The sequence below is a fragment of the Paramormyrops kingsleyae genome, chromosome 6 (genome assembly GCF_048594095.1).
Source record: "Paramormyrops kingsleyae isolate MSU_618 chromosome 6, PKINGS_0.4, whole genome shotgun sequence".
Classification (NCBI taxonomy): domain Eukaryota; kingdom Metazoa; phylum Chordata; class Actinopteri; order Osteoglossiformes; family Mormyridae; genus Paramormyrops; species Paramormyrops kingsleyae.
Window position 1 is genome coordinate 9,393,743 of NC_132802.1, and position 12,916 is coordinate 9,406,658.

The 12,916-nt window shown below is 44.1% G+C and overlaps 1 protein-coding gene across 15 annotated transcripts in view; it reads right to left on the reverse strand.

Annotated features, from left to right (window-relative positions):
* Nucleotides 1-12,916, reverse strand: part of hspg2 (heparan sulfate proteoglycan 2) — a 127,377-nt gene that overhangs the window by 21,775 nt on the left and 92,686 nt on the right. For 12 of the 15 annotated variants that reach the window (XM_023834979.2, XM_023834974.2, XM_023834976.2 and 9 more), the window contains 9 exons: nt 11,494-11,616; nt 10,924-11,076; nt 10,661-10,803; nt 10,285-10,362; nt 6,623-6,806; nt 4,815-4,966; nt 3,385-3,514; nt 2,209-2,354; nt 793-922 (listed from right to left, as the gene is read on the reverse strand). In XM_023834979.2, coding sequence (XP_023690747.2) covers nt 793-922; nt 2,209-2,354; nt 3,385-3,514; nt 4,815-4,966; nt 6,623-6,806; nt 10,285-10,362; nt 10,661-10,803; nt 10,924-11,076; nt 11,494-11,616 — 1,239 coding nt within the window. The remainder of the gene's footprint in view (nt 1-792; nt 923-2,208; nt 2,355-3,384; nt 3,515-4,814; nt 4,967-6,622; nt 6,807-10,284; nt 10,363-10,660; nt 10,804-10,923; nt 11,077-11,493; nt 11,617-12,916) is intronic. The other 3 variants (XM_023834975.2, XM_023834978.2, XM_023834983.2) reach the window with 3 other exon arrangements.

Consider the following 12,916-nt stretch of genomic DNA (forward strand, 5'->3'; position numbering starts at 1 on the left):
AATATATTAAAGTATTATATGAAGCCTGGGAGCATCTAAGGTGCTATTCGGTTAATATTGGAAAGTCGTATGTAGCCTACAGTTTGTCTGCTAATGATGTCAAATATATCTGCCTAAGCCGACCTTCAGTTGTGCTGTCTTTTACTCATTGTGTCATTAAATTAAGCCAATAATTAGCATTTTCTCATAATAATTTCCCTATTAAAGATTTGCACACTTTCCCTCACTTGTACAAATATAAAAATGGGACAGGTCAGTCTTTGAAACAGCCGTGGCATTTAAAAGAGAGGATGGCAGGAAGGGCGAGAGGAGAATTAAAATATTATAGCTTCGTGCAAGTAGCAATATCTACAACCCTGGTCAGCTTCTATTGCTGAAAACAGACGTGCATGGCTTTCATAATCCAAGAGCCCTGGTTTGAGCACACATTATCCTGGATGATTTATTGACGGTCTCTCCCGTTTATTTTCCAACTTTACGTGTCATGAATGGTGAAAATGGTGAATAGTGGCTGATGCTCCAGGAACTGTCACGATGACAAACTGTCACAATATGTCACCGCTGTCACAATACACCCTGCCCACGCCCCGCCACCTCAGAGCAGATTCTTATGGCTCTAAGAATTTTATAATCACATTAGTCTTTATTGGTCGCTTGTATTGTTTATGACATTAGACTGAACTAAAATAATATTCTTCCGGACTAAATGAAAAAAAGAATGAAGGCGAATTACTATGGTGACGTGTGATGAAAAAAGGTATAAAGCAGAGCCTTTTCCCTGCCTCCACTTACGAGATGTGCTGGAGGTCACTGTGACGGTCACAGAGGCCTGCTGGACGGTCGAGCTGCCCTCAAGTCGGCAGATGTACTCCCCGGCATCATCCGGAGAAGCCTGGAGGATCCGGAGCATGGTGCCTCGAACCTGGGGCCACACACAGGCACACAGACAGCTGGTCACAGCTACTGCCGACCCGAAATTTCTACCTCTGGATTTTATTTTTACTATTATTAGAGACAAGTAGAGAAAAAATGGCTCCCTGTAGCACTAACATGGGCTAAAGATGTGTAGTTCTATGGGTTAGGCCTCTATGTCTGTGTATGACAGGTCACCGGTTCGAAGCAAGACCTCAGCAGAATAGCCACATGTCTATTGGGCCCTTGAGCAAGGTCCAAAATGCTCCAGGGGGTCGTATTAATGGCTGACCCTGTGTTTGGACCCCAAGACACTCTCTACGTGTATCTCTCTAAGGAGAGCAGGACAGGATATGCAAAGACAGGCCTACAAATGGAAAATAAAGCATAATCTCTTGTAAAATTATTTTTTCATTTTAGTGTAATGTTTTTCACACTGTCAGCTGAATCATTAGGCAATGATAGTGTACTTAATGGAAAAGAAAGTTATATTTAACTCCAATTTAAGAGTTATACTTGTGTTTCATGAACAGTGTTGCCTGCGGTTCACGAACACAATCCGTTCCAGGAAAGTGGTCGTGAACCAAGGCAATTTTTCCCATAAGAAAGCATTGAAATTCGATTAATTCGTTCACAAGTCTACCAAATAATAATTTTTGTTAATTAATTTTTTAGTTTTTATAGTAAAAACTTTAAAGAAAAACACAATATATTGTGGCGACGGAATTTTTGGTCGCAAACCAAATTGTTCGTAGACCACTGCGTTCGTGAACCGCAGGCACCACTGTAATACTTTCCTTCGGCAGTCTAAAACCACGCAACTCGCTGAGTCCATTTTTTGTTGCTTTTGAGATGAGACCACCAATGGCCTGAAGTCAAGCTTCCTCATCACATTACAGTATTGAGAACCAAAACTTAGTCCTCATGTAATCCAGCGAAGAACTTTCGTTACATTTGTAAAACTCCACTGAAATGTTCTCGAAAACGTATCTGGGGACTGAGTGAGTTTTGGAAAAATGTTCTTAAACTAGCTGAAACCACATCTCTGAACATCCCTTGTGATGTGTGACTCTGTGTGGGAGTGGATGTGTCATGCAATGGCCTGGCATTGCATCAGGATGATGTCCGGTTCCTTCTCCACCCCCCCCCTCAACCAACCATGGACGATGGATGGATGGATGGATGGATCAGAGTCAAGCCCCTCTGGTAACTGATTCACATGTAATCTGACCACTGCAGCAATCAAATAAATTTAACAAACAAATAAGGGCTGAGAGTAAGCATGTATAAGTGTACCTGATGATTGGAGGATAGGGGTCTTCCTGCCCTTTGCCAGACGACTGAGGCTGAAGAGGGTCCAGGGACAATACATGTGAGATCCAGCAAATTGCCCTCCTGTACTGTGGCGATGGAGGGCTGGATGGTGACCGATGTAATGGCTTCTGGTGGCCAGAGAGGAACACAGCTGTAGTCACATGTGTTCCCACATGCACATCAGGACTTACATTCAAGCAGCATTTTTCAATTGGCGGTAATTGTAAGTTAGCTAGCGGTCTGTTCAGTAGCAAGGTTAATGATATAAGGACATCCAGGAAATACCACATTTTTACACCACTTACGTACTACAGAAACTCATTTTACAGAGCAGACTGACAAGCCCAGATTTGTCTGACTGAATATAATATATTAAAGTATTATATGAAGCCTGGGAGCATCTAAGGTGCTATTCGGTTAATATTGGAAAGTCGTATGTAGCCTACAGTTTGTCTGCTAATGATGTCAAATATATCTGCCTAAGCCGACCTTCAGTTGTGCTGTCTTTTACTCATTGTGTCATTAAATTAAGCCAATAATTAGCATTTTCTCATAATAATTTCCCTATTAAAGATTTGCACACTTTCCCTCACTTGTACAAATATAAAAATGGGACAGGTCAGTCTTTGAAACAGCCGTGGCATTTAAAAGAGAGGATGGCAGGAAGGGCGAGAGGAGAATTAAAATATTATAGCTTCGTGCAAGTAGCAATATCTACAACCCTGGTCAGCTTCTATTGCTGAAAAGAGACGTGCATGGCTTTCATAATCCAAGAGCCCTGGTTTGAGCCCACATTATCCTGCATGATTTATTGACAGTCTCTCCCGTTTATTTTCCAACTTTACGTGTCATGAATGGTGAAAATGGTGAATAGTGGCTGATGCTCCAGGAACTGTCACGATGACAAACTGTCACAATATGTCACCACTGTCACAATACACCCTGCCCTCGCCCCGCCACCTCAGAGCAGATTCTTATGGCTCTAAGAATTTTATAATCACATTAGTCTTTATTGGTCGCTTGTATTGTTTATGACATTAGACTGAACTAAAATAATATTCTTCTAGACTAAATGAAAAAAAGAATGAAGGCGAATTACTGTGGTGACGTGTGATGAAAAAAGGTATAAAGCAGAGCCTTTTCCCTGCCTCCACTTACGAGATGTGCTGGAGGTCACTGTGACGGTCACAGAGGCCTGCTGGACGGTCGAGCTGCCCTCAAGTCGGCAGATGTACTCCCCGGCATCATCTGGAGAAGCCTGGAGGATCCGGAGCATGGTGCCTCGAACCTGGGGCCACACACAGGCACACAGACAGCTGGTCACAGCTACTGCCGACCCGAAATTTCTACCTCTGGATTTTATTTTTACTATTATTAGAGACAAGTAGAGAAAAAATGGCTCCCTGTAGCACTAACATGGGCTAAAGATGTGTAGTTCTATGGGTTAGGCCTCTATGTCTGTGTATGACAGGTCACCGGTTCGAAGCAAGACCTCAGCAGAATAGCCACATGTCTATTGGGCCCTTGAGCAAGGTCCAAAATGCTCCAGGGGGTCGTATTAATGGCTGACCCTGTGTTTGGACCCCAAGACACTCTCTACGTGTATCTCTCTAAGGAGAGCAGGACAGGATATGCAAAGACAGGCCTACAAATGGAAAATAAAGCATAATCTCTTGTAAAATTATTTTTTCATTTTAGTGTAATGTTTTTCACACTGTCAGCTGAATCATTAGGCAATGATAGTGTACTTAATGGAAAAGAAAGTTATATTTAACTCCAATTTAAGAGTTATACTTGTGTTTCATGAACAGTGTTGCCTGCGGTTCACGAACACAATCCGTTCCAGGAAAGTGGTCGTGAACCAAGGCAATTTTTCCCATAAGAAAGCATTGAAATTCGATTAATTCGTTCACAAGTCTACCAAATAATAATTTTTGTTAATTAATTTTTTAGTTTTTATAGTAAAAACTTTAAAGAAAAACACAATATATTGTGGCGACGGAATTTTTGGTCGCAAACCAAATTGTTCGTAGACCACTGCGTTCGTGAACCGCAGGCACCACTGTAATACTTTCCTTCGGCAGTCTAAAACCACGCAACTCGCTGAGTCCATTTTTTGTTGCTTTTGAGATGAGACCACCAATGGCCTGAAGTCAAGCTTCCTCATCACATTACAGTATTGAGAACCAAAACTTAGTCCTCATGTAATCCAGCGAAGAACTTTCGTTACATTTGTAAAACTCCACTGAAATGTTCTCGAAAACGTATCTGGGGACTGAGTGAGTTTTGGAAAAATGTTCTTAAACTAGCTGAAACCACATCTCTGAACATCCCTTGTGATGTGTGACTCTGTGTGGGAGTGGATGTGTCATGCAATGGCCTGGCATTGCATCAGGATGATGTCCGGTTCTGCCTGGGGTAGGCTCCTTCTCCCCCCCCCCCCCCTCAACCAACCATGGACGATGGATGGATGGATGGATCAGAGTCAAGCCCCTCTGGTAACTGATTCACATGTAATCTGACCACTGCAGCAATCAAATAAATTTAACAAACAAATAAGGGCTGAGAGTAAGCATGTATAAGAGTACCTGATGATTGGAGGAGAGGGGTCTATCTGTCCTTCGCCAGGTAACTGAGGCTGGAAAGTTTCCAGGAACAACACAGCTGAGGTCCAGCCACTGGCCTTCCTGCACTGTAGCCACTTGGGGCAGGATGGTGATCCATGTGGGTATAGGGTCCGCTGGAGAAGGAGGAACACAAAATTCGCATCTATACGTCTTGGTACACCAGTGCAGCACTGTTGCCTCTCCCTCCAACAATCAATAGCCATTTTAAGCAAAGCTGTTCACTATTTCACAAATTAATTTGATAGTTAGAGGAAGCCCATGCAATTATGCCATTTATCCAGCATGTAAGAAAGCTAAAAGCCTGTTCAAACACATTTAAGTAACAAGAAAACTGAGCCAATGGTGCAGATTGTGTCTAACCCACTCCCTTTGTGAGGAATATGCAATGAGAAACATGCGAAGGTAAGTTGCACCACTATCCTTTCACACCCTGGCTTAGCTGGTTATTATACACAGCTTGCTAAAGACTCACTGGTCTGTTCAGCCTGTCTGCGCACCGATCAAAGTTTTACTGTGATTCATTTCCTGTGCCGAAACTGTGGCTTATATCTCTGTATCAGAATTATGTTACTTTGTTTATTGTTTTCAATGACCAAGACAGGAGGCAGGAAAAATATAGGCCGATACATACAAATGTAATACATGCATATATGATGATGTCTCACCTTTATGCCCTTAAGCTGTGCTAAATCAGTACCAAGACCCCTCCACAGTAAACTGCTGAAGCTAACCACAGGCCACTAGTCACTGCACTGACAAAGCTAACCACAGGCAACTCCTCAGTGTACCATTAAGGTTTACCACAGGCCATTCAACAACGCAGTGCTAAAGCAAACCGTAAGCTGCGCTTCAATGTTTTGTTAAAACTAATCATAAGCCACTCCTCATTGTACCGCCAAAGCTAATCACAGGCCACTAGTCACTGCACTGCTAAAGCTAACCGCAGGCCGCTAGTCACTGCACTGCCAAAGCTAACCACAGGCCATTCCTCAATGCTCTGCTAAAGCTAACCACAGGCCACTACTCACTGTAACTCCAAAGCTAACCACAGGCCACTACTCACTGCGCTGTCAAAGCTAACCACGGGTCACTACTCATTGTAACTCCAAAGCTAACCACAGGCCACTACTCACTGCACTGCCAAAGCTAACCTCAGGCCACTACTCATTGCAACGCCAAAGTTAACCACAGGCCACTACTCACTGCCAAAGCTACCCACAGGCCACTACTCACTGCACTGCCAAAGCTAACCTCAGGCCACTACTCACTACACTGCTGAAGTTAACAACAGGCCACTACTCAATGCAACGCCAAAGTTAACCACAGGCCACTACTCACTGCAACGACAAAGCTAACCACAGGCCACTATTCACTGCAACACCAGAGCTAACCACAGGCCACTACTCACTGCAACGCCAAAGTTAGCCACAGGCCACTACTCACTGCACTGCCAAAGCTAACCTCAGGCCACTACTCACTGCAACACCAAAGTTAGCCACAGGCCACTATTCACTGCAACACCAGAGCTAACCTCAGGCCACTACTCACTGCAACACCAAAGTTAGCCACAGGCCACTATTCACTGCAACACCAGAGCTAACCACAGGCCACTACTCACTGCAACGCCAAAGTTAGCCACAGGCCACTATTCACTGCAACACCAGAGCTAACCACAGGGCACTACTCACAGCAATGCCAAAGCCAACCACAAGCCACTCCTTACTGCACTGCAAAGTCTAACCACAAGCTGCTCCTGTCATGACTCAAACCTGTTCCTTGTCCACTGTTCAGCAGGTGCCTCTGGTCGTACGCCTCACCTTTGATCACTTTCACCTTAATGCTGGCCTCAGACGAGCCGATGGAGTTGGTGCCCACGCACAGGTAGGTGCCGGCATCGGAGGCCTTTATGTTGGGAATGAGCAGAGTACCTATGTCTGTTCGCTCCATGCGTGCCTGAGGGCAGAGGAACACGATGTGAGTTAGGAGGCTGCAGTCAAACCGCTGGGAATATCCCAGAAGCCACGCTATGAATCAACCAGATAATCTCTCTTTGTCTGAACTAGATCAGTCATTAGTCCAGTCTCCCTCTCTAAGTGGTAACACCTTTAATTTCCAAACAAGAGTCAAGATAAACGGATTGAACAATAACCCCGCTATCCCCTTGGAGCACACATCATGCTAATGAATGCGCAATATTAGCTCTGCAAATGGATTATTAGGAAACCAACACTGATAACTGTAAATGTTAATTTTTTAGTTTCTGGCAAATATATTTGAATATGCAGCCAAATGTGGCCATACACACAAAAAACAGATACAAGACTTACCTGACATACAGAATAACACATGAATATAACTCAAAATACAGTAATAATACATGTTACATACAAGTGTATACGTAATACCTGAGAATTAACATGGAGATGTGTTAGTTTGCTATATACTTAATATAAAATAGTGTAAATATATATAATAAAAAATGTATTTTTTATATTTCATGCTAAATTTACAAACATATGGTCTATAATATATTTGTCAGATATTACATTTACTTAAATTAACGAGAATTTAATATATTTAACTTAACACTACACTTTAACACTGCCCGGCCAAAAAAGAGTTGCCATTTGAATTTTTCGTTGGACCGCCTTTAGCTTTGATTATGGTGCACATTTGTCATGCCATTGTTTCCACAGGCTTATGCAACATCTCACCCTTTATTTTCATCCAGATTTGTATTCATTTCTCACCTGTATTGACAAGCGGGTTGAACCTCCATAAAGCCTCCTTCAGCACATCCCAAAGACCTTCAATTGGGTTAAGGTCACAACTCTGTGGTGACCAATTCATTTATGAAAATAATTCCTCATGCTCCCTGAACCACTCTGACAATTCGAACCCAAAGAATCTTGGCATTCTGGTCCTGGAATATGCCCATGCCAACAGGGAAGAAAAAACCCCATTGATGACAGATGGAGGTGTAACCTGGCCATTCAGTAGATTCAGATACTCAGCTGACTTTACTTTACTGCTGCATAACATTTCTGAGCTGTAATAATGATCCAGTCATAGGCTCTTAAGTATTTGTTTATAAAAATTCAAATGGCGACTTTTTTTTGGCCGGGCAGTGTATTTCAAAAGCTCAATGAATGATGACTTCTCTTTGGAATATCATCCATTTACCTTCTGAATAAATAAAATGAATACACACTAAAAATGGAAATTGCTCATAATCAGGGATGGACATAACTAGTATGCAAGTACGCATTTACCTACGTGTGACAATCGATTGCTTGTAAAAGCGCAAATGCGAACTTATTTTATGTGCATTTGAGCTGCTATGACAAGAAAATACCTTGCATTTTAACCTGCTTACCGCAAATGAAGTAGAGTTAGCATATAAAGATCAAAATGCATTATATTTTGGTTTCATATCACGTAAAATAAGTACGCATTTACACTGTTACCACAATCGATTGTCGCATGTATCAATTTTAAAGGTGAATGCATACTTGCGTACCGGTTATGTCAATCCCTGGTTATAATCTCTAAAATACTGATCATTGTTATATTTGTAAATATGCTAACAATATGTTAATATCCTGATAGTGATCCACGTATTAGTTTTATTAATTTTATCAGCATAATATTCCATTGATGTTATTATTTATATCACGGCCATTGTTCATGATTAATAAGGGGTTCTGGGAAATAACAGTTGTTATCGACAAATACATCATTTTTGTGTTGGGCCAAAAACTATGGCAGCTGCAGGAAGCCATCAGTGATGAAATTCTGATCTTCTTTTTAAACTGATGTTAATAGAGATGGGAAAACACAAACCCCAAAATGCTGAAACATTTTGTTCATAATTTTAGCACATCAGTCATTCTCCCTGCTACTGTATAGAAAGCGGGGGAGCCTTTTACCATAGTCTTTGGCATTTCACTAGTCAGTAGGGAGGACAAGGAACGAGCAGCTTAAATATTTTTTACATTGTCCAATAAGCACTTCAGGCTTCAGTGAAGTTACAGATAGCAACAATTTACAATTATTTACAACTGTTCAAAGTTCAAATTCCAAGCGAAGCCCACTCACACCTTAAGCGCAACCCACCAGCTCTCCTGTTTGAATTGCAATCGCTACAGGCGGATCTGTGCGGCGTCAGCAGTGATGCGGGCGCTGCATCGGTCTGTCGTGGTGAAGAAGGAGCTGAGCCAAAAGGCAAAGCTCTCGATTTACCAGTCGATCTACGTTCCTACCCTCACCTATGGTCACGAGCTTTGGGTAGTAACCGAAAGAACGAGATCGCGAGTGCAAGCGGCCGAAATGAGTTTTCTCCGCAGGGTGGCTGGGCTCTCCCTTAAAGATAGGGTGAGGAGCTCAGTCATTCGGGAGGGACTCAGAGTAGAGCCGCTGCTCCTCCGCATTGAGAGGAGCCAGATGAGGTGGCTCGGGCATCTGCTTAGGATGCCTCCTGGACGCCTCCCTGGTGAGGTGTTCCGGGCATGCCCCACTGGGAGGAGGCCCCGGGGAAGACCCAGGACACGCTGGAGGGACTATGTCTCTCGGCTGGCCTGGGAACGCCTCGGGATTCCCCCAGAGGAGCTGGAGGAAGTGGCTGGGGAGAGGGAAGTCTGGGTTTCCCTGCTGAGGCTACTGCCCCCGCGACCCGACCTCGGATAAGCGGAAGTTAATGGATGGATGGATGGATGGATGGACAAATAGGATAAAGAACAAAGCAGAGGAGTCCCATGTTTACAGTCCACCTACTGAGAGAGTGCCAAATGAGGCATTATGGTATGCGGGGGGGGGGGGGGGGGTATGGATTCGGCAGTCAGAGCTGCTCAGCACACGGAGCTTCTGTCAAGCGTGGCAGACACAAACGGAGCCGCATTGCTGAATGGGCAGGCGATGCCCATTCACAAACTCTCACAGTGGGCCGGCCGGTCATAGGCAGTTTCTGCATGAACGCGTGGACTCATCGAGGCTACCATGGGAAAAGCGGAGGACAGCACTGCTGGGCTTTAAGCACACCAGCTTGGCTCCTGATTCGCAGGGAGGGGGGGTGGAGAGGGACACTGGGGGGCTCACAAGCTTGTGGGGAAGACCAACGTTACGACACTACAGCTAACAGAGACCCAGAGTCAATAAATAACCAGTGGCTGACAGAGAGTTTGTACTCAGATCTGAGGGGCAGAAACAGACCCAAGGCACAGTATGGAGAAGTAGAGAACACCACAATTCTTACCGAATTCTGGCAGGATAATCAAACGTTGACGAACTGACGGGACGCGCAAAACATAAAGCACGTTCAACTCGTCCAGTGTTAAAGGAACTCATGTTACAAGGACTGAGGGCAGATTGAACTCATGCACTTAGTCAGGGAAAGACTGAGGATGGTGAGTTAAGGTGAGACAGACAGACAGACCTGAAGCTCCTCTATGCGTTTCTGTAACACATCGAGACTGTTGCTTTTAAACTGGTGAAAACCATGAGAGGGGATAGCCTGAAGCAGAGATGCCGTGGAAGGGTAAAAGGGATGGGAAAAGAGGAAAAGAAATAAATAAAAAACGAGGTAAACAAAATTATCCAGGCATCAGGTAGGCCTTCAATAGCTTGATAGTACTATCAGCAAGACAGTAATAACTACAGTATAGTATGAGCAGAGTATGAAGGTGAATGCTAGAACATGTGTTTTGAATTCAGTATGATCAAAGTGGAAGCCATGCAAAAACTTTGAAAATACAATTATTCAAAGCATATCTTCAGATTAACTGGGGTTCTGAGGTAAAGGGCCGACTCACCTGCTGGGGAAGAGGACCTTCCCTTCTCTTCCAATCTAGACCAGGAGTGGGCGTCCCACCAGCTCGACAGTACAGCCGCAGCGTCTCCCCTTCATGTATGTCCACAGTCTGCGGGCTCACCTGAACCTGGGGTAGGCTGGAACCTAGAGGTCCCACACACACACACACACACACACACACACACACACAGGCAGATACACACTCATGAGCATCATAGCTGAAATCCTACGAATGACACAAGAGCAGAGATTTTGGGGACGCACTGTGAACGTAGAGCATGGCCCGGGCTGCGTGCTCCCCGTGAACGTTCAGGGCCTTGCAGATGTACTCGGCCTCGTCTGCGCGTTCCACAGCCGGGATGCTCAGGACCTCCCCACGGATGACGGCATTGCGGTTAATCCTGCCGCCTGGCCCTCCTGTGTTGAGCACATCAGTTAAGCAGATCAGCAATTCAACTAAAATAACAAACAATTAATAAATCAAAACAAAATTAAACAGCTATTTAATAAACCGTAATAAGTTTCCTATTTTAAAAGTAGTACAATATAATTTGCCTGACAACCTTTATCCAAAGCAATGTGTGGCACAGTGAAAGGTGGCAGTTTTCATGGGTATCTGGATCTGAACACACTTTTGCACTATGACCAACATTGCTGAGCCATGGGAGCTGAACATAACTGAGCTGAACATCTTATCAAAATGTAATTTATTCGTTCATCTATCCATCCTTCCACTTTCCACAACTGCTCATGCAGTGCAGGCTACCCCAAGAAGCATAAGATCGGAGACAGCAAAGCCACTGGAGTAGCTTACTGAGCAAGCTTCTGCCTTACCTATCCACTCGATCACAGGAGGGGGGTTTCCCGTGACGGTGCAACGGAACTCCGCCCGCTGTCCCTGCTGGACGCTCAGCACCGGCGGGTGCACTGTGGCTACGGGCTGCGAACCATCAGCTGCTACAGCAAGGCAGAGGTCAAGACAGCTCAGTCTGGAGCAACGAGGACGAAGTCGGGAAAAAAAAAGACTCCTCTGGGGCAGCATTCATTCAGACAGGAGGAGCCATAATGACAGGATCTCACGCTCTACCGAGACTCACTGTGTACTGACTACAAGCTGAAGAGAGAGAGAGGAGACTACAAAGAGGGCTTAGTATAATCCCAGACGTGTGATCAAAGGAAAAACACTCAATGCTATCATTCTGTTTTAAGAATTTTGCTCTTTAAATATAATAATAATAATAATAATACCCAGTAAAACCAGTATCTGATAAATATTTAAAGGCATTTTAACACTCACCTGCTGATATCTCCTTTGACTTTCCGTACTAAAATACATTGCTTTCCAAACCTGTAAATCTTTATTTCTTATTTATCTATGCTGTGGTAGTAAACTCAGGTTTAGCATTTCAGACGTCCTACAAAGCTGAAACTATTTTTTAACAGTGGAATTTCATGGGACCTATATAACGATTTCCGGTACCTGTAGCGTAGAGTACATGCATGTGAGGGTTAAATGCTGGGTGCCCGTAACTGGACGCCTTGCTTGGGGCCCAAGTCCCCCTTCCGATCCCTGATGAGGATGGGAAGTGACGGAATGGGCTTGGCACAGTGCAATTCACACCTAGACTTGATACGATGTGACCCTAGTGCAGGGGTGGGCAATCTTATCTGCAACAGGCCGGTGTGTGTTCGGGTTTTCGCTGCAACTCCCTAATTAGATTACTAATTAGAAGAGTGATTGGTTGAAGAGTTCTCACATCTGGATTTGAACAGCTGACCTAAAGGTTACCCCAAAAACCCGCACACACACTGGCCCTTTGCGGATGATTGCCCACCCCTGCACTAGTGTGACATAACCAAATAAAGGCATTTTTTACAAATCTAATGGGCTACTGGCCCATCTGAGCTCTGATCTGCAAACCAACATCTGAAAAAAGGCGATTTAAAAATGTCTGTTGTTTTATTGTAACACAGTGGCCAACACTGACTATAAAAGTCAAATGCTTTCTTCCTCCATGGATCTCTCTTGTTTTCTGCTTGGGCCTAGAGGAGGTCTGGACCTTGCTGCAGTGATTATTCTTCATAGGCATGTTCTCTCAGCAGGTTCTGTGTGGCCCATTAGCCATAACCACATTTGTTCTGATCCACCACCAGCAAATTAGTTACTTCTATCAGCCTTTTATCAGCTAAGTTATGCAGTGCGGTGTAGCAGAACAAATATGTATGATGACTAGTGGTCCATGCAGCTGTGGCAGAC